A 24,544-nucleotide genomic window follows, 5' to 3' on the forward strand; every position below is an offset into this window, starting at 1 on the left:
ATACATAAGATTTAATTACTGATAATACTAAGTTTATAATAAAATTTAATGTTTTTTGTTATTATTTAATAGATATTACTTTTCTTATACTATAAGTCTTTCTGATACATTGATATTTATATGAAATGCTTCATTTATGCGTTTACTTTTATACTATGGAAAGAAAAGAATAAGAAAGATGTGAAGAGGTAGGAATGAAAAATGGTAGAAATTTATTAAAAAAATTTATCAATATATGTATAATATGTATATAGTTTATTGTATATCTTACGAAATTTTCGAGACATTTATTAGACAATTTATCGAAATATTGACGATAACGTATTAAAGTACGTATTATGAAAATATTCTGAATAGATTCCGATGGAATCATTCAATTATTAGATTTTTATTGTATTTTCTTAGAGAAAATAGAATTATTCAGATTAAAATCTATTCTGAATAATTTCATAATAGGTGCCCAGTTCAATAATTAGACAATCTATACTTTAAAACAAACGTAATAATAATCACATCGTTATGCAGATAGAAGATCGTCGTCGCTATCTGATTGACTAGAATCGGAAGCGCGGATCAAAAGTTTAGTTTCCTCAGTAGTATCGACCTATAAAATAAAATGTATATGTAGTATATACGGTTTAAGTAAAAGTTAACACTAGTTTATAAACGTTCTAAAGTAGGAAAAACAAAGAATTATACTTTACAATACTGGACACGACCCATGCCTCTTCTGAAATTAATCCAATTTAACCAAAAGCGGCATCTTTTTAGCGGAAGTATATCTTCAATAACCAAACGGGTCAACACCGCAAGCACAAACAGTATCATCAACATTATAATCGTAATCATTTTTAACTTGTATGCCAAGTCTGAAAAAGCCATATAAGTAATTATAAGATCAGTATGCTAACATAAACCGAGGCAAGTAGAAAAAAGTGATAAAGTGCTAAAAAAAATTCGATAAATTCATCATTCAAATATAAATCAATAATGAAATTACATACTGGTAACCTTGATATGTTTCTGAATAATTTTCAAGCTTTAACTATCGCTCATTGTTTATTTTTTTATTATTAATAAAAGAATTTAACAACATAACGATGTGTTTAACTCACTTACCATATAAGGTAAATGTACCAGTTCGTGGACATGACCCAATTGTTGGACAAATTGTGACAATTTTAAATATTAAGGGTGTTACTCTAAATAAATTTTTCAGCAATTTTTCATATTATTTAGAAATTAAGTATTATATAATTTATTCATATTAAAAATGATACTTTTGTAAAAAAAATTTCGTTTATGGACAATCGTCCATTTATTAGGACATTCACACATATGCGTGTATCAATTATTGGACATTCCTTAGCGTACCTGTCTACTGCAAACATATTTTGTATATATTACATATAAAACTTCACTAATTACAATTTCGATAAACTTTTTTGAACAATCTTGATTGATAAGTAAGTAAAATGCGATTCTCTTCTATAATAAGAAAATTGCTTATTATTTGTCCAATAATTGGGTCATACTTTTGTGGACACAGAGACACGTCACATTTTTTGTCTAAAAATTACAACATTTGAATCATATTATATTTATGACTAAATACAATTTATAATAAACGCAAATAACATATTCGATAATGGATTTAGTTTCAGAAAACATCCATTCTTATTAAGCATGTGTAATAAATTAAAATTTTAATGTTTCTAAAGTTTAAATAAATGATTTTGTCGTGCAATTCCTTAACTGTCCAATAACCGGTACATTTACCTTATTTTACATGGAAAGTTAGAAATCCATGTGAAAGCTCGCTTCGCGTGGAAAATTTGTAAATCCATACATAGTGAAGTTTCACATGTGTTTGCATCTAATTTGCAGTTTTATCTCAAATATGCAGTTTTATTAAAAACGATTTTATATTTTATTAAAAACGATTTTGATATTTTGCAGTATAAAACAATTCATATCGATAAACACGTTTATAAATAAAAAAAAATGAATGATTTCATTTCTTCTGGTATATCGATTTTTTCAATTTTAAAATAAAAATCTTATCACTTGCCTCGACCTGTCCTACTAAATTCAATATTAACGTAATAAATATCCGCATTTAAAATAGGGCTCGTTATTATACGTTTAAATGAAAATACGTTTACACGTATAATTAGTATCATATATCCGTTTATTAGAAACGTTTATGAATTATTTAGAAATTCGGGAAAACGTTTCTTTAATAAACGGATATGCTAATTAAACGTGTAAACGTTTACCTTCAAGTAAATGTTTTTCTGAAAGTGAATATAAACGGATAAACGTTTTACGTTTACACGTATCTTCGAAAAACGAAATAAAATTAGAACCCTAATTTAAAATCTAATATTACAAAACCATAGTGTTTACCAGGAGGCACAGGACAACGTGCTTTCTTGCAGTACGACGTATTTTCATGAGATGCATCCGGAGAATTGGCATGTTTCACGCAGATCACTTCGGTGTGCCACTCGAATTTCGCGCTGCATTGTGATTCCTGACATCATGAAAAAGAAAAATGAAACACCGAATCGAATAAGAATTAGCAGCGTCCGCTTAATGTAAATTTTACTCGGTGCCACGTCTGATTATTCAGAGACTTAAACGCGTGACCGATATGACAATCTTATCCATCTCAGTCATGAATAAGTATATATTTTATACGATCAGACAGTTTAAAAACATAAGAGAAAAAAACGGTACACGCAGTGAATTACCAAGATAAACTATAGTATTTTTTTCTGTATCGATTATAAAAAATTATTAAGGAGAGACTTGCGTTGTTTCCAGTGAATATTTTTAGGATTTTATATAACATTTAATATAAATTAAATAAATCTTTTTTTTTGTATTTAAAATATTTTTATAAACAATTTTAAATTAAAAAAAAAATTTCAGAATAATATGATATAAGAATAGCTGAATTTCATTCCTAATACGTAAGAAATAAAAACACGCTGATATACGTTTTGTCTAATGTATATAAGCTAAATCTGTTTTACTAATTAATGTTTAAGTAGGTAACATTATTATCAGAAATGTAAAAAATGATATGTAATAATTTTTGCATTTTTTAAAAACTTAGATCTTTAATATTACTGATTACCTTATACAAATATTTATAATAATTTCATTAATCAACTAATATAATGAAATAAGGGCAATGAGCCAATTTTCATTAAAATCTTTAAATCAATCTAATATATTGCGAAGAATATCACGTAATTATGGCGTTTCGTCCCAACTTCCACTACTGGACTCATCAGTAAGGCATTGTAGTGGAAGCCTACCTTAGACGCCTGTTTTAGTTGTTAAATCGAGATTCTATAAATTTCATTAATGTTATATCATACACAAGAGATTTCAGCGATATGAACGATAATAAAAATATTCTTAGCATCGCACTGTCACTCTTCTATTGTCTGCCTATTCTTATCAAGCATGCGTATTAATATTATCAAGATACGTCGAATATATTTCGCATTTCATCAAATAGATAAGTAGTAGCTGAGTAAAAAATGCCAATTTAGAAAAGATTATTTAGAAGAAAGAAGTTCAAAATAGCAAGCGTAAAAATATCTATTAAATAAAAAAAGGATCTTTATATATATTTTATGAACAAAAAAGCACACATATACGGATATAGTAATATAAAAATAATTATATTATAGTTTTATTATCCATATTTAAAAATAATGATATTATATATTTATAATGTTATATAATTATTATCAATTTTTATTTAACTTATTCAGATTAATGTAATACCAATGCGATTCCACATTCAGAAGTTTATGATCTCAGGTGTACGTCTCTTTCATCTATCGATGAGGTGTTAGTTAAAAAAAGACGGAACACGAATGGCAAAGTGAGAGGGAGAATAGAAAGAGTATAAGTGGGGACGAAAGAGTGAAGAGGGAAAGAGAGAAAGAGAAGGAAAGAAGAGGACAACAGGCACAGTCACAGTCAGTCCGAGTTGAAGTCAGTCTGTACCGGACTGTATGATTGAAAGCTCGGATTGGTGGTAGTGTCTCAGTGACAGTTCCGATGAGTCAATTCGGGATTCTCTACTTTAGAACTATTCGCCTACAGTTACGACTATCTTCTTATGTGTTCAATATTAAAAACTAGTATTGGAGAGCGAACACGCAACAAAGTGTTATTAAAACGAATATATATTTTTTTTTTAATTAATTGCGTGCGGAAGATCACGTGTCACGCGCACATTGTAATATGAAAAGTGTACGTATGTGCGTCTGTGATATCTGCATGTGACATCGTTGGCAGTACTCGCCACTATCCTCGATAGAAAGAAAAACAGACGGCACGCGAGATTCCCGCAAATGATCTAACGTAGTCCACCATATTGCTGTAAGTAAACGTATATAATGTACAGACGTCATTTCCGTGAAACCGGTTCAGGCACCGCCTTATGAACGTCTCGCGTGCAGGATCGGATCTTGCCTTCTAATCGATCGTTAACAACTCCGGAAAAAGAAACGTAAATATTTTGCAGTTGCTGATCAAATAATCGCTTATAGATCAATCGGATTCGTTTTTTTAAAAATTAAATATTTAATAATAACATTAAAAGCTACGTTCAAGATCGTTTATTTTGCGATTGTTGAACGTTTTTTTTTTTTTGCGCTGATTGGAGGTCCACTTAGCGCTACAAATACTTCAAAACATCTGCAGTATGAACCGGAGCCTAAATCACACTTTTAGATCTAAAAGAAATTATCTTTTCAGCGCGCGAAGAGAACTTTCAACAGTTGCAAAACATGTTCTGCAGACGTCCATCTTTCTTCTTTGTATTTTTAATTTTGGCTAATCTATAAGACACAAATAAAAAGAAACCTCTAAAAGAAGCCCCGTCTAATGTGATTTACGAGACTTAGAAAATAATAAATGTCCTTTTTTTCTTTGCACTTTTAATTTAGGTAGTTATAAGACGGCCAATAATTGAAGCATGAACAATGGCTACGTTCAGCAGAAAAAAGCAGTTTTACAACTGTTGTAAAAATTCTTAAATATGATTGATTTATATATTTAGATTCAGTGAGGAACTAAGACCATCATATTAAAGAATTTTACAATTACAGTTATAAAGCTGCTTTTTTTTTTTTGCTGAATACAGTCATTGTTGCATTTTTTGAAAAACAGTTTTTATTGCAAAGAGGATATGCTGGTCTTCTCACTATCCTTCTCCTCCTGTCTCATAGACTACTTAAAATAAAACATGCAAGGAAGAAACATTTGCTACATCTTAAATATAATTCACATTAAACAAAGCAGATTATTTTTATTTATATTTCATAAATTAACCAAAATAACAAATTCAAAGAAAAAAGATTTTTTACATTAACTGCATAAATTATTATACGTTAGACGAAACAGATTAATTTTTACTTGTATCTCTTATGAAAATAAAAATCTTACAAAGTTTGCCCACAAAACTTGGCTGGCTAAAGCATCTGTCTAAAGAAAAGCTAAAAAGAATATGTAAAATTAAATGCACGGCAGTCTTAAAAGTTAATACGATTTATAATAAAAATAAATTTATATAAAAATATGTGTTTATAACAAGGCTCAATAAATTTAAAAAATAATTAAAATAACAGGGCTACGCGCTAACATTCGTTAAATTGTAAAAGCTTAGTAAATATAAGAAGTCATTAGTTAAAAATAAATATAAAGTTTAATAAAATTTAAAATTTAAAAATAGTTAAAAAAGTTATGTTATTCGTTTTTGTGAATTTTTATAATATCATGGTTTGTACATCGTTAACGATATTTTGCGACTTTTTTAACATTGAAAATGACCTAATAAAGGTCGAAACGTCTGTTTTTAAATTTTAAATTTTATTGAACTTTATATTTATTTTTAACTAATGACTTCTTATATTTACTAAGACTTTTACAATTTATAACGAATGTTGGCTCGTAGCCCTGTTGTTTTAATTATTTTTTAAATTTATATAATTTAAATGGAAATATATCTTGTGTAAGTCCTGTTTTTAATTGATTTTTAAAAAAGGAAGATGGTTCCCAGCATAACTCGTATGTATTTTTTGTACACGTTTACACATAAATTTTACACCTATATAATTTTACTTCTTTTTAGACTGTGTAATTTTGTCGAGTAAATCAGGCCCTGTTCCCATGACGTAAACAACATTTATTCGTGTAGGAACGTGTCAAGGACGATACACATACAAATCGTGTATGCATCGTTTCATCGATCGAGTAACCGACCAGAGCAGAATGTACCATTTTGTTTTTCTTTCATTTTTTCCACTAGTTGTGATAGTCATTGATGTAAGATAAATTGACGGGATTCCGCGCCTGTTTTCCCGGCGATACAGCAGATTCAATTATTACCGTAATGGGTATTAATACGTTTCGGGGAATGCTCCGCCGCGGATTTTACGCTGTGTTCACGTCGCGCGTCCAGATCCTGGTGTTTATATAACACAGGTATAACTGAAACTTATCCAAGACAGATACGAGCGGTGAAAGCGAGAAGAGAAGTATCGTATCGAGATATAATTGTCGCCTATGAACTTTGGATGTGTCTATCGATCTTTTTTTTTCCCAATGTTGATAACTAGTCAAGTATGATATGTTGAACATTAAATTGTCGAATATGCGAATTGTTGCAAGCACGTGCGAACAATCTCCGATAAAAAAAAGGTTTTTTAATAATAACTATATATATATACACACACACACGCACATATATACAAAATGAAAGAGAGGAAATTACGAAATATCAGAGCATGCAAAAGATCATGCTTTATCATTAATTTGATAACACTTCTTTTTGCGTAAAAAACACTATTTACTGCGAATGCAACAAAGAACGTATTTCTAAAATCATGAGAATAATTTATCGGATTAGTTTACTTGACAAAGGATTTTTTTCTTAAAAGGATCCTAAAGTCAGGTATTGTACTGATTCAGTAAGATTTACATATACATATGATTTACATCTTATTGACATACAGGGATGGGAAGTAACTCGTTACTTGTAACGAAGTTACAGTTAGAGTTACTTTTTTTCAGTAACTGTAACTTAACTTCGTTACTTTTTTCCATCTGTATATAAACCAATCTTTTCCTTAATTGTCCTAATTACTCTGATGACTCTATGTATCATTCTTGTTTAATATTAAGTAAAAAACAAGGATAAAACATTACACGAAGGCAGTTGGGTAACGTTTCTGAATGCAGCCCTAGTATCGATGCTATTGAAAATTCTGATGAAAAAGTAACTTAAAAGTAACTTAAAGTTATTTCTTCAATAACTGTAACTGTAACGAATTACTTTTCAGAGTCAATAACTTGTAACGGTAATTAATTACTTTTTGAAAGAAAAAACTGTAACTGTAATTAATTACTTTTACAAAGTAACTTTTCCATCCCTGTTGACATATTACTGTACACTACTATAATAATATCACATACATACGTACGAATTTTCTAATTATATAATAATTTTTCATATTAGGTATCTAACAATAAATCTAATTCTAACAATAAGAATACAGCAATATATATATTTATATAATTCTTAGTCCAAATCAAGATTGTTTTATACATATAAAATATAGAAATTTGTATATGTATAAAGCAAATATTTTGTTAAGAGTTGATACCAGAAGCCGATAACAAAAACTGTAATTTTCTATGAAATTTTTTTTCACTTTTGTATAAAATCAACCGGTTTGGATTCCATTATCGTTTATACTTTAATTATGAAAAATGATTCCTAAAGTATATAAAGATAATTAGAAAAATACTTACACAACATATAATCACATTTTGTTGGTAAAATAAACGACTTTAGAATTTCTTAAGTTTCAAATAAAGTCACTGAAGTTTCTTCAAAGAAAGACTTACGAAACATTTTCCTCTACATGAGATAAAATAAAAGATTCAAAACTTGCCTCTCTCTTTCTTTCCCATTCTCTTTTTTTTCAGATAAAAGAAAAAAAACTATGTTGAAACCAAACGAGCATTAATAACTATAGCTTGAGCATTAATTAATAAATAAATATCTTGAGAAATTTTGTTTAACTCCACTTCCAACTTTGCTCAACAGGAATTAATGATTTTTTATTCAATACTTAAATAATAAATTTAAATTCATAATCAATAAAAATAATTATATGAATAAAACTTAACGAACTCTCCTGTCAAAAAAAAGTCGTCGTGTTTTCTTTCGTGTACCTTCGCAACCAACGTGCCACTTTGACCTTCAACATTCTTAGAATCGTTGAAGATGTCGCAAAGCAAGTATCAGAAAGATCCGTCGGATTATTTAATATTCGGAAATTCACTGGATAAAATTTCGATATATTGTTCATTTGCATTTAAATATGCGGTTTAACGAATATAAATATTACACCAATTATCGTGATTCTCAATGATACATACAAATAGATTTCATAAAATTAACAGGATGTTCTTAATCAATGGTGTAATTCCTTTAACAACATAAACGTAACGTAAGAAAAAACTGCATTTAAAAATATTTCGTAGAATAGTTTTTTGAATGAGAGATAATAATAATCAATCGTGCTGATAACGTATCATTTTCACACGTTCTTGATACTAGTTTCGTAAGATTATTTAAGATAAGCAATAAGATACAGCCGATCAGTACATAACACACATATATGAAGAAGTATACATGAAGAAGGAAGAGTATGCATATACATTTATAAATCTGTTATAAATTTTCAATGATTTTTTAAAATACATATCTTCAACTAAAAAACTATTTAATTTTAATATTTATATTAATTGCATAAACGCTATTTTAAAAAAGCAATGAATAAATAACAGTTACATATTTATTTTACATCAATATATTGAACATCTCAGTATCCGAAAAATCAGAATTTTGAATTCGACAATGACTACACGAATCCATTTCCATTTTTATTTCTTGGAATGTGTGAAAAGGATCCGAAGCTTGGATAGAAACGTATGTTAACTTAATTGAATAAATTATATTCCGCACAATACATCCAGTATCTGGCTCAGCAAAGCAATTATTTCATGTATTTGATTTATTTCAATTGAGCTTTGTTTCATTATTGCATTAATTTATATTGTTATAAAAAAGATTTGTGCCTATGAGGACTTTTAATCAGCTTAACATATATAATCTACGAAATATTAATATTTGAAACAATTTGACCGAAACCTATGTCCTATAAGATTTGTTCTTTTGCCTTGAAAAATCATCATTTACTAAAATTTTCAACCGTTAATTATTTTAATATTAACGACCCTAATAATTAAAAAAAAATTGAGATTTGCCTATAAGCTCCAAAATAATTGATCTTTCACTTAAGCTTGAATTAATTTCCATCGATAAAAACGAATTAACTATTTAATGTACAGCTTATTTTTCCTTGTAAAGCAATTACCTAACTACAATTCTGCGAATAGATTATTTGCATAAATGCAAAAATAACAATTTACATGAATGTAGATTTACCTAATACAATTGCTTTGTAACACTGATGTCTTTTTAATGAGAGATATAAATAAATGAAAAACTAATGACGAATATACGATTACTATTAATTAGCAATAAATTATACGATAAGCTTCGAAGAAACAGACTCATAATAATGTTTTTTTTACTACTTATGAGAAAAATATACAAAATGATTATTATAAATTAAAGTATTATATAATATAATAAAAATAATAAGTAGACACGACAAATAATTTCATGCTTGAAGTTTTACTGATTTTCTATTTTAGTTTTGGATTCAAATAAAATGCCATATCTTTTACAGTGAATAAAGAATGTAGTTTTTCTCTTATTTATACTATAAGCTTACGCCAGGAATGCGATAAATATATGTTTCGTCTTAAAAACGTTTTCAGAGATTAGAGAAATACTGAGAATCGTAATCCAGCCTTTTACAGTTTCCATATTTATAATTATTTCTTCTAAAATACATTAAGAAACTTTCCATGAATCTTACCAATTGATCTTCTATCTACTATGATAATGCAATTTTTATTATTCTTACTAAAAATTTTAAAATTATATTTTATTTTTCAAAAATTTATATTTTAATTATACACAAATTTTTTATTTTATATTATATAATGTATAAAAAAATAATATTGAAGAAATAAATTAATATGTACTATACTTATATGAGAGAAAGACAATTATAAAAGATAAAAAGAGTGCAAAAAGCTTATCTCAAAAAGAGGAAGTGTTACATTTATCTAATCCATTATGCTTCCGATTTTCGCAGTATCATGCTCGACATTTACGGCTTAAAAATAAAAGAGAATTGAAAACAAATTGTATAAAAAAAATAATATATGACAATAAAAATGTATTCAATTCTAAAAACCACCAATGTAACAACATAACTATAGTACGAATACGAAGCCTATAACAATCTAGCTTGGATCTTAGTTACTTATATATTATATAATTTCGCGTGAATTTATATATTGATATGTGCAGTCTTTCTAAACTGCGCGCCGAACAATCGTCGGTCTTGAAATGCAACTCTAATAAACTACCGCAGTACTATCACGAATTAAATTGATTAACAATTTAATAATTAATTCATGTTCTTTTGGCATCTTATCTTAAATATCGACTATATTAAAATTTGAAAATAATAATTCTTATTGTGAAAAATATTACCTCGGCCGGAAGTCGAATCCAAACCTTAGTAATATTCCTCGTAATAACTGGTATATGTAAAATGACGAACGTTTTCTTTCAGGTACATAAATAAGCAATACAAATATATCTTTAAATTTGTTCAAATATAGGTATCAGAATAAGGGCATTGCCGAGGATCAAACTATCTATATACGAAAGATGATCATTCGTCGTGAAATATGCTTTTTAATATTAGCTATTGTTCTGGACAGCGTTTCCGCTATTAATTGCCCAACAAATCAAGCATGCATCTGTCAACCGAATTATGAAGGAGGAATTGAGATAAATTGTCTGATGAAGAACGATTCGTCGTTCATCGTGAATATTCAACCAGACGAATATATAAAAGTACGTGTCTACTTAGTCACGAACATTCTGCGCTTGCCAAACAGTAACAAAATCTATGCACAGTATATAATCAACATGACCAAAAATTAAATCAATAGATTAAATAAATAAAATGAAATTCGTCTCAATGAATTAGGATTTTCATATATATTCAAGAATTTGGACATAGACAAACTCATAAGATTCATAACCAGCGATATTAATAAAATAAAGATTCAAAATTTTATGAACTCATGATTCTTTGGTATTATATAAACTATCTTATTTTTCTTTATATCAATTATTCAATAAATATATAAATCTGAATAAAATTTGAAAAAAAAACAAAAATTTACGAAAATTCATTATTTAATATATTTCCTATCCAGCTTTGTTTTAGAATTTTTCCAAAAATATTTAGAGAGGCATATCATTTAAATTCTTGTGAAAAGTATATTATATATATAATAGAAATTTTTATACTATATTATTATTCTAACACCCATTATCGGATTAAAGATTGAGATTGAGAAAAAAGAAATATCAAATTTAATAAATTGTTTTTTGATTAGTCGAATAAAATATTAATCTCGATCTCTAATTTGATACGGAACATTTTCATAAATTGTCTATGCTATTTTTTGAGTTTGTTTATAATTAATCGAATTTGCATTAATGGATGCTTTTTCTTACACAGATCGAATGTATTAATTCACCGGAATGGTCAGATTTCAATCTGGAAGTGTCATCTTTAACAAAGAATGAGAGTATCAAGTCAATATATTTCTACATGTGTGATTTACCGACCAACAAAAGTTTGGGTGAAATCACGCAAACACTAGGAGTTACCGAAGTGAACAAATTAATCTTTCAATCGTACAAGAATTTGAGCTTTGCCCTGGTCAAGCATCATTTGGATGACTTTGAGAATTTGAAATCTCTAGTCTTGTCAAGCAATAATGTGTCCTACGTGGATAAAGATCTGTTAGCTGGTCTAGTCAACTTAACGGGACTTAATTTGCGTGACAACAATTTACACCTAGTCTCCGGATTTTTCAACTATACCCCCGGATTAGAGTGGATCGAATTGGGTGACAATGCTTTACGATCAATAGAACTGGGCATGTTTGACAACCTGAAAAATCTAACGTTACTTAATCTATGGAAAAATCATTTAACAGAGCCTCAGTTGGGAATTTTTGATGAACTCATTGCTCTGAAGAGCCTCGATCTCAATACGAATAACATGATTAAGTTACCGGATGACATTTTTGCGAAACTCGAAAACCTAGAGGTTCTTAACTTATCTCGAAATAATTTCACACGTTTACCGAGAAATCTGTTACAAAATAACACGAAGCTACATACTGTCTCTCTGTTTGACAACAAGAGAAATATGACAACCTTACCAAATAAATTTTTTGCTAATTTAATGGAATTAAAGGTGTTAAAACTAAGAAAAAACGGATTTGTTACACTGCCAGAAGATCTCTTCTGGGGATGCACTTCGCTAACTAATATCACTTTGGAACGAAATTATCTTAAAACTTTACCTGTGCATATATTCCGTGATCTAAAAAAACTTGAAAACTTGGAACTGAATTTTAATGATCTTGAAACATTGCCTGATAATATTTTCTCTAATACCAATCGATTAGTAAAACTAGATTTATCAAAAAATCAACTTACTTCCATTTCCAGGTATGTTTAAATAACTGTTATTACATGAACGAATGAATGAATGATAACGATTGCTTGTTTTTCACACTGTTATTAATACATAATTCTTTACAGGAATCTATTCAGTGGATTACATGCTTTAAAGGAATTAAATATGGAAGAAAATCAACTGATGACTATTTCTAGCCACAGTTTCAGTTTTTTAAAAGAATTGAAAATTGCCAAGTTTTCTAAAAATTATCTTAAATTAGAAGATACTTATCATGAATATCCTGATCCATTTGGATCGAAATCGCCTTTTTATGATTGCTTGTCATTAGAGGAATTATATTTAGCTAATAATAATATTTCAAAGATATTTAGCGACTGGATTTTGAGCGACTTAGGACTTCGAAAATTAGATCTTAAATATAACAATATATCTTTGATAACCGTAAGTATATGAGAAAAATTACCTCTAAAATTAATATAAATTTGATAAACAGATTTGAAATATTTGACTTATGAGATAATAAAATATTTAACATTATTTTTTCTTTTTTTTTTTCAGACTGAAGATTTACAGTTTGTGTCACATGACATCGAAGTGGATTTGACTCATAATAAAATAGAGCATATCTTTTTACGTAGTGCTGAAAAACTAGTAAGTTATCAGGAGGATACTACTCATGATGCGAAAATATTAGTAAATGATAATCCATTACATTGTGATTGCGGGTTATATGACTTTCTACGTTATATCGAAGGCAAAATGCATCCCAAAGTTCCAAATTATTTCCAAATAATACCAGGCAATTTAAGTTGCCAAACTCCAAAGGACTTAGAGAATCAGCCCGTTACAAATTTGAAATCTGAATTATTAACATGTATAGTAGATGATTCTGATGTGTGTCCTGAAAAGTGCACTTGTTTAGTAAGACCCGAAGGTAGTGCATTCATATTTGATTGTTCTAACAAAAACTTGTTTAGTATACCAAGCAATATAAGAAAACCTGGTAATTCCTTCCAATTTGAGCTGAATTTCTCTGGGAACCAGTTAACTCATATGCCTGATTTGAAAGCAATGGGACTTGAACCAGTAAAGAAACTTATTTTATCTCACAACAACATTAATGAAATTTCTCTGGATGGATTGTCCAGCACAATACAGGTGCATAAATTTACAATCCTTTATTTAGAGAATAAAACATTGGTATAAAGAAAAATTTTTTTAATTTAGTATAATTATTTACATAGACAAAAAGTGTTCAATTAATAAGATGCGCAGGTCTTAATTTTTTCAGATCACTCTATGTACATAGTTATAAAGTAATGATAAAAAAATAAGAGTTGCATTTTAATTTAAAAGTATCAAATTCTATTTTAGGTTTTGGAACTACACAACAACAACGTGTCAAAAATACATCCTGACGTGTTAAAATTTCTGAAACAATCAATGAATTTAACTCGATTGACGTTACACGAAAATCCATGGGAATGTGATTGCAACGCTAAAGATTTTCGAAATTTCATTCAAACGAATTTAGTGACGATGCCTGATCTATTTAAAGTGAAGTGTCCGGAAAAAAACACTTTTGTATCGGAAATGACTTTCACTGATTTTTGCCCGTTGCATACAACAAAGATCATCGGTATTAGTGTAGCAATTTCTTTTACGGGATTTCTTATCGGATTCTTTGGATTACTCTATTACAAATACCAACGGCAAATTAAAGTGTGGCTTTTCGCCCATCAGTGGTGCTTATGGTTCGTAACCGAAGAAGAGTTGGATAAAGAAAAAGTGTATGACGCATTCGTGAGTTACTCGCACAAGGATCACGATTTTGTCGTGGACGAATTGGTGACTAAGCTGGAGAATGGCCCAAGGTCGTTCAAATTGTGTCTTCATTATCGGGACTGGGTAGCGGGCGAGTGGATACCAGCAAATATTGCTAGCTCCGTAGAAAATTCTAAACGGACGATTGTAGTGCTATCACCGAATTTCTTAGAGAGTGTCTGGGGAAGAATGGAATTTCGGGCTGCCCACAGTCAAGCGTTGAGCGAAGGTCGTGCGCGAGTAATATTAATTCTGTACGGTGATATCGGACCCACTGACAACTTAGATCCAGAACTGAAAACATACTTAAGTATGAACACGTATGTCAAATGGGGAGATCCTTGGTTTTGGGATAAATTGAGATATGCGCTGCCGCATGAACCTAAACTTACAAGGAACAGCATCGCTGGAAAGAAAATCTTTGAGAATCATCAACTGTGTATTCAAGCAAATGGGGATAAAAAGGAGCTCATCTATCCAATTGAGATTTCTGAGATTCCACCGACCACTACACCGCCAGCTGACACACTTAAAAAGTTCATCTGTGATAAAGAATCGGAAGAACAATTATATTTGAATAAATATGCACAGGAATCGTGTAAATTGAATGGAAACCCGATCATTCTCTCACCCGAACATTTAATAAAACACGATAATAAAGAATGTCTTGTCTGATAGCACAAAAGTATAAAAAATATTAATTAGAGATCATTCATAGATCCGTCTTAGATATATGTAATGTTAATGTCAAGAAGTTTTGATACTTTTTATTTTTTTAAGAAGACTTGATCTTAATTTAGAGAATCTTCAAATGAAACAATTAGATAATAATACAAATTTAAGAAAACGAAAAAAGCAGGGAAAAAATAAGAGATGTGCAATTGACTGATGTTAGACTAAACTTATAATAATAGATATATAAATAATATTAACATATTTTAGCCATTCCTATAAAATTAAATAATTTTCAAGAATAACTCATTCAAGTAATTTGATAAAATATTACTATCAATATATTATTATCAATCGTTATTTATATTTTAAACTATACCATAATTAATGTTTTACTATATTACTATCAATGTAAATTTTTTAAGAAATATCTAATAATATTTATTATCACAGAAAATGTATTTCAATTTAAATACTTCCTGTTGATTGTTTAAGATTTAAAAATTTGTAGATTATTACAAATTAGCTACAATTATGCAAATATTATATTTTATATAATATTGTAAGATGTTTATTCCTCTCGTAAATGTCATTTTAAATGTATCTTTAATATAATATGTTATAGTTTTGCATGCAATATTGTAAATTTAAGATAAGATATATTTGATATCTTTTATAAGAAAATACTCAAGGATTATTTTATATATTGTGATACACTTAATTTAGTTATACATAAAATATACTATATATATAACACAATATTATAATTAAAAAATAGTTTATATAAAGTGTTTCCTATATCTTTTATTAGCGTTAATTTTTAAAAACAATTTCATTAAATTTTTTAAACAATGATATAATTTAAGAATAGAATACATCCTATATAAGTTGAATTATGAAAACAGTACCTGACAAAAGTTAATTGTACTTTAGAAAATGCTGTCATGCATCAGAATATGTAAACACATTATAAGTATCCTGCTTTTTAATGCATATTCTTTTATATCTTCATTTTTTAAACAATGTGACATGTAATTATTCTTAAAGAGAGATTAAAATATGTATATATTTTTTTCAATTATTTTATAAAAACTTTAAAAATACAAAATTTACTTTACGATGTAAAGAAATAAACAAAGTTGTATTTCGATCAATATATAAATCAATAAATAAGTTAAGAAATCAATATATAAATATTGCAAATATATAATAATCTTTTTATAATTTGTTATATTTCTATAATGAAATCTGTAATGTGCCGTATGTGATATGCATATAACGCATAGAAATCTGAGACGAAATATGTAAAATGTATCATGGATATGTTACAATGCGTATAATGTATACGAATATGTACGAGAGTTAGTCTAAAAGTACGTTTTTTTATTTAAAAACAGAAAGACAAAGTTAAAAATCTGAAAAAATTAATTTTTTTCCTAAAATAGGAAAACTTATTTTTGGACTAATTCTTGTATATAATTAATTACAAATATATTAGATTTTTTCAAGATTATAAATTTGTCGCAAATAATGTCTTACCTAGACATTCTTGCTAAGGAATTATATTTAAAGTATCTAGAAAAAAATCTTCAAAATACTATGCATAATTATTATATTAGAAGAAAAATTTCAAAAGTAAGCCTAAATTTATTACTAATTCGTGTTGTATACTGTATGTATTTTTGTTAGAAATATATTAATTTGTTTTTATTTATATACGTGTATATATAAATAAAAATATTATTTAAAGTTTACTTCTTGTCTTCTATTTTATATCTTACTTTTGAACAATTTTCTTTGTATATTTTATCAATAAAATATTATATATTCCGTCAAATTGTATAATTTTGACTTACCAATAGCAGTTTCGGTTCACCGATGCCTATGGATTCGTTGCATATAAATCTTATTTCGGACGTGTAAGAATCTGTTACAAGAAAATATAATTTTAATAGAGTTGAAAATCAATCATAAATACATTTAATGAAATAGAAATATTAAACTCACTGTTATTACATTTACTGCCATTTGAATATTTAAGTTTTACGTCATTACGACTGTAATCAAAAATCACACTTCCTAGCGATCCATATCTATTATATTCGTGACATATGGCAGAACAGTTGCAACATTTCTCTCCACCACAAATATTTATAGCATACTTTTTGCCTTGTTTGCTTTTCACCTAGTTTTAGTTTTATTTTTAATAAGCGTTTTTTTTTTAAATATTGATATTGTTAGCGGACATTAAGTATTGTATATAAATATGTAAAAGATATCGTTAATAATAACAAATTAAAGTTAACAATAACTAAGATTACATAATCGATACTTAATCATAATGTGTATAGTCATAATGTATAAAGTTATCACTTATATTGTATTTCGAACTCACATAATGTAGCGGTTGCTTTTCATATAACAAAGAAAGGTCGTATTCATATGAAAGGAAACTATCCTTTATAATACATGGTGCCACCCAATCTCCTATCACAGCACCACATGCTATACTAGTATTCCATTCAAATACATAAGTACAATTAGCATAGTGCTTATATACTGGAAGTCCCTAAAATATAAAAAACATGACAATATACTAAATTTCTTTTTATAAACTAGATTATACATAAATTTAAGTAGTTCTATATGCTTATTTCTAAAGACGTTAATCCTTTAATAATAAATAAAACTGTCGTAAAATAATAACTTTCTTCCAAATTCTTTCAATGTAAAATTTGATCTTAATTTTAATAATAGATTTATCATTATAAAATTCATATAAAAAATAAAATTCATTATTAAAATTCAAATTGTGAAACTTTTAGAAACTACTGTATGCTGTTACCTGATTGTTATTATCGCAAATAAATGTGAAATTCGAAGATATCGTTTTAGTTGGATTCTCGGGACATTGTGATCCATTAACATAACGTAATACTGTTTGTAAATCTTTATTTAACGTTGGACTGTCTTCGGGAAATCCTAAACTCTGAATTATTTTAATAAAAATATGCATATTATTAATTTAAGTCACTATACAGTACCAATTATACTATCACTAACTGTTTATAATTTAAATAAATTTGTACTCACGATTTCATTCGTATATTCGTTCTTTGAAGATATCGAAACCTTACAAGCAGCACTACCATGTGCACATATAAGACCTTGAGTAGGAACTAATGGTCGACATATATTTATGTGAAATTCCGTATCGTTGACTTTAATAATATAATTGTTTGTAGATTGTATAAGAGAAGTTAAATTGATTTCATCGTTATTATCGGTAGCACATTTAATCTAAACAAGAATAATTCTTTATTGATTATGTCAAGAGAAAAGTCAATAGCATGTATATAATTATACTTACTTTTTTCTCACAAACTAAATCTGTATTCAAGTGTATGATAGTTTGACAAGTAGATTCTTTTATGAGCAATGGCCGACTGGGCGATCCTTGAAGTTCACAAAAAAAATTAATAAGTGTATAGTGGCTCATTCCATTTTCACATAAATCCCCATTGGTATAATTTAAATAAGGACCACCTTGTTGCCATATTAGATTTGCATTAGCTTGTCCTAACGATGTACCATATTTTGAATTACATACTCCTGCATGAAAAAATAATTGACAGATAAATAAACTTTAAATCTATCACATAATCATAATATGCAATATAATTTCATGATGTGATATAGCACCTGTGTTATTTCCACATGAGTTATCCATAAGCGTATCACAAACTCTGAATTTGTATTTTACACCACTTGCACTTGTAACAGTAAAGTCTTTGTTCATTAATGTTTGTAAGTCATATCTGAATATTACAAAATACATAGTCAAATTATAAACATATTGTATAATTATCAGTATTAATCGTATAAAAGAATTATTCTTACGTAAAATTTGTAATTGGATTTATACCGTTGCATTTGCCTGCTTTTTTAACATTATAATCATGAAGAGTCTCAATATCGCAGGCTGCAGCAGTATACCATATTAATTGATAATGACAATCCTTTATCCCACTCCCCAAAATATATTCTGGAGGACCCTAATAACATTATAATATTCACAAAACATATTTCTTTTATATATATATATATATATTTTTTGTGCTTTTTATCTTTCCAGCATGGACATAGGTCCACTTTTTAATTATCTAGTTAACTTGTGATTAAACTTAATATAATGTTTTGTTGTATCAAATGAGTTCCACCCATGACATTAGTACAGATAAAGCTCATTGGATAAAACATCAACCGATTATAATTATAAGTTAACCAGGCCACATATGACATTGGCAAACAAAAAGGATGTAATAATTTGCTGTATTATACTATGTTCTTGCTAGAAAACACTCTTTTGTTATTAGCTGCTGCCATACCTTAGCTTCCAAATCACATTTAAAATAAATAGTTGTTCCAACATGTGGAGTTGTAATATTTTGTGTGCATATCGCACCATTCTGATATTCTATTTGTAATATCCCATCTTTAAAGAAAGGAGGCTTGTATACTTCTCCTAAATTAGAATATCTATAACAAAAATCAATTTATTTTCAAAGAAAAAAGGTATACTGTTATCAAAAAGTTATATATTATTTAATAACAAAATTAAATTATATATTATATATGTCATATAATCAATTTTAATAAAAGATCGTTTGTCTCAATACCTACCTATTAGGTTTTTCAGGATCGTCCAAGCAGACTCCAGACTTAACTGGACACATGATACCATGATGTAGTATAGATTGACAGACATTTAATATTATTTTAGGTGATTTTGTTTTATTTTTTATATATATCGGAATGACATAATTTTCTGAAGTTCTTGTTAAAGGACTTAGATCATAATAGAGTCCATTGTTAACAACTGTACAGCTTGTTTGAGTTCTAGGTACACAAGCTAATGCTGTCTTCCATACTATATATAAGTTACACTGCTGGTCATCCTAAAAGTATTTTTTGTTACATATACCAATCGACATCAATACATCTTTTAAAAACTACTTACATGTGGAAATAATTCAGGATATGAATTAGTTTCAGCAGCATAATCACAGTGCATAATAACTGTCACTGTATAATTGATTCCACGTAGACAATTATCACCAGTAAAATTAAATAAAATTCTTCCTTGTTCATTATCTAATTTTGGAGGAAATCTTCCTGTTTATGCAAAAAAATTAATTCCATTATCAGATTCAAGATAATATATTCTTTAAAGCATAAAATATAATTTAAACCATACAGCATTACCTATTCCTGTTTCTATATTGTTTTTTATTAGACATATTGCATAGCCATCTTGGTTATTACATTTTTTAATTAATGGAGAACATAATTGCATACGTATTGTCTCATAATCATGCTTAATAATAATATCTTCTTTTTCTGATGACAGTTTTGTTAAATTATATATAAAACTTAATTTACGTTCAGGTACTTCACAATATTTTGAAGGAATGATGGCTAAAACCTACAATATAAGAAAAGTAATTTCTAATTTTTTTTATTAACGCAGTTTATGTCATCAAAAATAAACTAGCAACCTTAAACAAATGTAAATAACAAAATTCAGAGATTCAATCAATATTATTTCTAGACAAATTGCTTAAAAGGCATAAATAATATGCATAAATATAATGATGATATGAAGCTTATATAATTGAAAAAGTAAACACAATTAAATATGCATTACGTACAGTCGAAGTAATAATAGCCGATAAAAACCAAAGAAAGAGTATTCCATTCAATTTTGACATTGTTATGAAATCAGATCTTTCCCATTACATTATTTAGTGAATTGATTCGTGACGCGCAGCATAAAATACAGAATAAAGACGATAAAAATATCGTCCGATAAGTTCGCTGACAAATTCGAATCACATGCGATGTGAAACAACAACGCACTAGGGTGGGGTCACCACCCTGTTTCTTGTTGTTCTTTCACACCTTTGCCGGCTTCGCGTTCGCGTTGGGTAGAGTCCTAGATATCAGAGAAGCGCAACCGATGTTCCGCGTCCTGATTAGCTGACTATCAGCCAACCTTTGCCGGCTTCGCGTTCGCGTTGGGGAATGAATTCAGGGTGCGTTCAGAAATTACACTCAGATAACTCTTGGGTGCATTTTTAATATAAGGGTCTGCGCACAATAGGAGAAATATTAGGAACAGATATTAAATGTAAGAATTTTAACCTATCAGAACTGTGTACTGTGGAATGTGCGCTTTCTAACAGGTTAAAATTATTATATTTAATATCTGTTCCTAATATTTTTCCTATTGTGCGTAGACCCTAAAGCTGGTTCTACATTAGTTGCAAATCGATCGCAAGTTTGTTGCGACAGCCAATCTCAAGCTTGCATTTTGAAATCAACGCTTCAGATTGGCTGTCGCAACAAACTTGCGATCGGCTTGCAACTAATGTAGAACCGGTATAATATACGTAACGTAAACTATAGCCTAGAGTTACCTAGGCGTAATTTCTGAACGCAACCCTGCGCAGTAATGTAAAGCCCATGGCACATACAAAACGTAAAGGTACTTTTTCATGCGCAGCACGCTGCAGCAGCAATTCGTTACTATTGGTTAAGAATTTTATGTAAGCTAGATGACGTACTTCCGGCGCAAATACATTTTGCCGCAGTTCGTTGAAGTTGAACCGAACGAACAGCAAGCAGCAAGCGGCAAAATCGAGAAAGCGTACAATATGTCCGTCGTTTTATTATAAAAATATTATTTATTGCAATAAATATTAGGAAAATAAACGAAAAATGGCTTCGGATAAGGTACGGATACATGTTTGTAAATTAGATCATTTTATACTTTACCATAAATTTGAAAAAGTAAAGTGTAAGGTATAAAATGATCTAATTTACAAACATTCGTACCTTATCCGAAGCCATTCTTCGTTAATTTTCCTAATATTTATTGCAATAAATAATATTGCCTCGATTTTGCCGCTTGCTGCTTGCTGTTCGTTCGGTTCAACTTCAACGAACTGCGGCAAAATGTATTTTGCGCCGGAAGTGCGTCATCTAGCTTACATAAAATTCTTAACCAATAGTAACGAATTGCTGCTGCAGCGTGCTGCGCATGAAAAAGCACCTTTAGGGTTGGATTATACCGGCCGTAATCTGTTAACTTATGCTGTAATCTGTAAAAATTGACCAATTATAATCGATTATTCCCCTCTCATTCGACTGTGATTGGTCAATTTTTACAGATTACAGCATAAAGCTGATTTTTCATGTGCAGCACGCTGCAGCAGCAAAATGTCATGTGATACAAATTTTCGAGAACTGATTGGAAGTAGAGTCCTAGATATCAGAGAAGCGCAACCGGCTTAAGTCAGTATCGCAAAATTACTAAGAAAAGTATTAAAAATGGCGTCATTTGCAGACGAAATATGAAATCCACCAATCGTCTATTAGTCAGCCATTTTTAATACCACTGAATGAATGTCATGATTGGCTGACAGTCAGCTAATCAGGACGCGGAACATCGGTTGCGCTTCTCTGATATCTAGGACTCTAATTGGAAGTACGTCACAATGCGTCACCTCACAAAAGATTTTTAACCAATAATAACATTTTGCTGCCGCAGCGTGCTGCACATGAAAAACCAGCTTAAAACGCTTACTGATTACTTTTACGGCCTTACGTTTTTGTATGTGCTATGGGCTTCACGATTTCCTTACTGATTACGCTTACGGCCTTACGTTTTTCTATGGCTGCGTTCCGTTTCAGACATATGCGCGCATTTTATATAGTAAAGCGGGGAGCACAGACTTTTGCGTAACGCATAAACCATATACATAAAGAATTTGATTGGTCCATTGACTCATGCATAAGAAAATGGACCAATGAAATTCCTTATGCACATGCTTTATGCGTTATGCAAAAGTCTGTGCTCCCCGCTTAAACGTCACGTATACTATAGGGGAATGCGCGCATATGCGTGAAACGGAACGTAGCCTATGTGTCATGGGCTTAAGGCTGAGTCCACAACTTCGCTTTAAAAGGCCCTAAGCCGTAAAGCCGTAAAAAATTGACCAATCATAGTTGAATGCGAGAAGAATAATCGACTGTGATTGATCAATTTCTTAAGGTACATTGCAGCGAAGAAAAGCTGGTGTTTTACCCCCACTCTACTATAATGCCAAGCAGCGGCTTGACGGCTCGAGAGCTATCGATATTAAGCCCATGGCACATAGAAAAACGTAAGGCAGTAAACGTAATCAGTATACGTCTTACGGCCTTACGTTTTCTATGTGTTTCTGGCTTAAGCAAATTGACCAATCACAATTGAGAAAGTAAACGGCGGCCGCTACGATCTCAATTATGATTGGTCAATTTGCTTACTAATTACGTTTACGGCCTTACGTTTTTGTATGTGCCATGGACTTAACTTTTGCGGACATCCGGTGCGGATTACGGATTGCGGGCTGTATGTGACGGCACCCTTAAGCGGGGAGCACAGACTTTTGCAAAACGTATAAACCATATACATAAAGAATTTGGTTGGTCCATTGACTCATGCATAAGAAAATGGGCCAATGAAATTCCTTATGCACATGCTTTATGCGTTATGCAAAAGTGTGTGCTCCCCGCTTTAAGCTGGGAGCACAGACTTTTGCATAACGCATAAACCATATACATGAAGAATTTGATTGGTCCATTGACTCAGGCATAAGAAAATGGACCAATAACATGCTTTATGCGTTATGCAAAAGTGTGTGTTGGGGATCTTAGTATATAAAAAAAATTAGTATATAAAATAGTATATAAAAAGTTTCAAGTATTTGATAAAAAAATATTTTTTGTCTATACGGTCTCTATTTAGATTAATTCTAATTTAATAACATATACATGTAATTTATATTAATATAATAATTTTTATATATAATAATTTATATTAATTTATATTAATCATGTAATTTACCTTCGGTATACCATATCAAATGTGTGGTGTCGAATGGCTCACCGCTCGGTGCGATTGACTCGCGTTTTGTAGACCCGAGTCCAATCCCACGTCCGCCCAAACGCGATTTTTCGCTGTATTATCGACGAAAACGTCAAAAACAAGCGTTTTTGAAGTTTTCGTTCCTGTCTAATTTCTTCATAATAGTTTCACAGAATAAAAATTCCTTCTCCACGATTAAAATATCCGAGCTAATATATCTGTGCCTGGTGTATATTGTGTCCAAAGCTGGAAAAAGTATGAAATTACAGATTTCTTTATCCATATTTATCTTCAGCGTTGGTCGCCATATTGAGGTTAAATG

The 24,544-nt window shown here is 29.4% G+C and overlaps 2 protein-coding genes across 2 annotated transcripts; one reads left to right on the forward strand and one right to left on the reverse strand.

Moving 5' to 3' along the window:
- Positions 1-411: 411 nt before the first annotated feature.
- On the reverse strand, positions 412-21,022 carry Lerp (lysosomal enzyme receptor protein). The gene is made up of 16 exons (XM_018538785.1): positions 20,963-21,022; positions 20,694-20,736; positions 20,272-20,426; positions 19,935-20,209; positions 19,640-19,790; positions 19,152-19,306; positions 18,954-19,069; positions 18,622-18,863; positions 18,345-18,551; positions 18,097-18,240; positions 17,647-17,820; positions 17,259-17,436; positions 17,108-17,178; positions 2,410-2,536; positions 700-869; positions 412-604 (listed from the first exon to the last, which is right to left on the reverse strand). The coding sequence occupies exons 1-16, from the start codon at positions 21,020-21,022 to the stop codon at positions 518-520; spliced, it is 2,355 nt and encodes a 784-aa protein (XP_018394287.1). The 3' UTR covers positions 412-517.
- Positions 10,916-15,254, forward strand: Tl (toll like receptor). Its single transcript, XM_018538800.1, has 5 exons — positions 10,916-11,104; positions 11,781-12,784; positions 12,878-13,196; positions 13,314-13,913; positions 14,130-15,254. The coding sequence occupies exons 1-5, from the start codon at positions 10,916-10,918 to the stop codon at positions 15,252-15,254; spliced, it is 3,237 nt and encodes a 1,078-aa protein (XP_018394302.1).
- Positions 21,023-24,544: the final 3,522 nt, after the last annotated feature.

This window comes from Cyphomyrmex costatus, unplaced genomic scaffold, assembly GCF_001594065.2.
Source record: "Cyphomyrmex costatus isolate MS0001 unplaced genomic scaffold, Ccosl1.0 scaffold199, whole genome shotgun sequence".
NCBI lineage: Eukaryota > Metazoa > Arthropoda > Insecta > Hymenoptera > Formicidae > Cyphomyrmex > Cyphomyrmex costatus.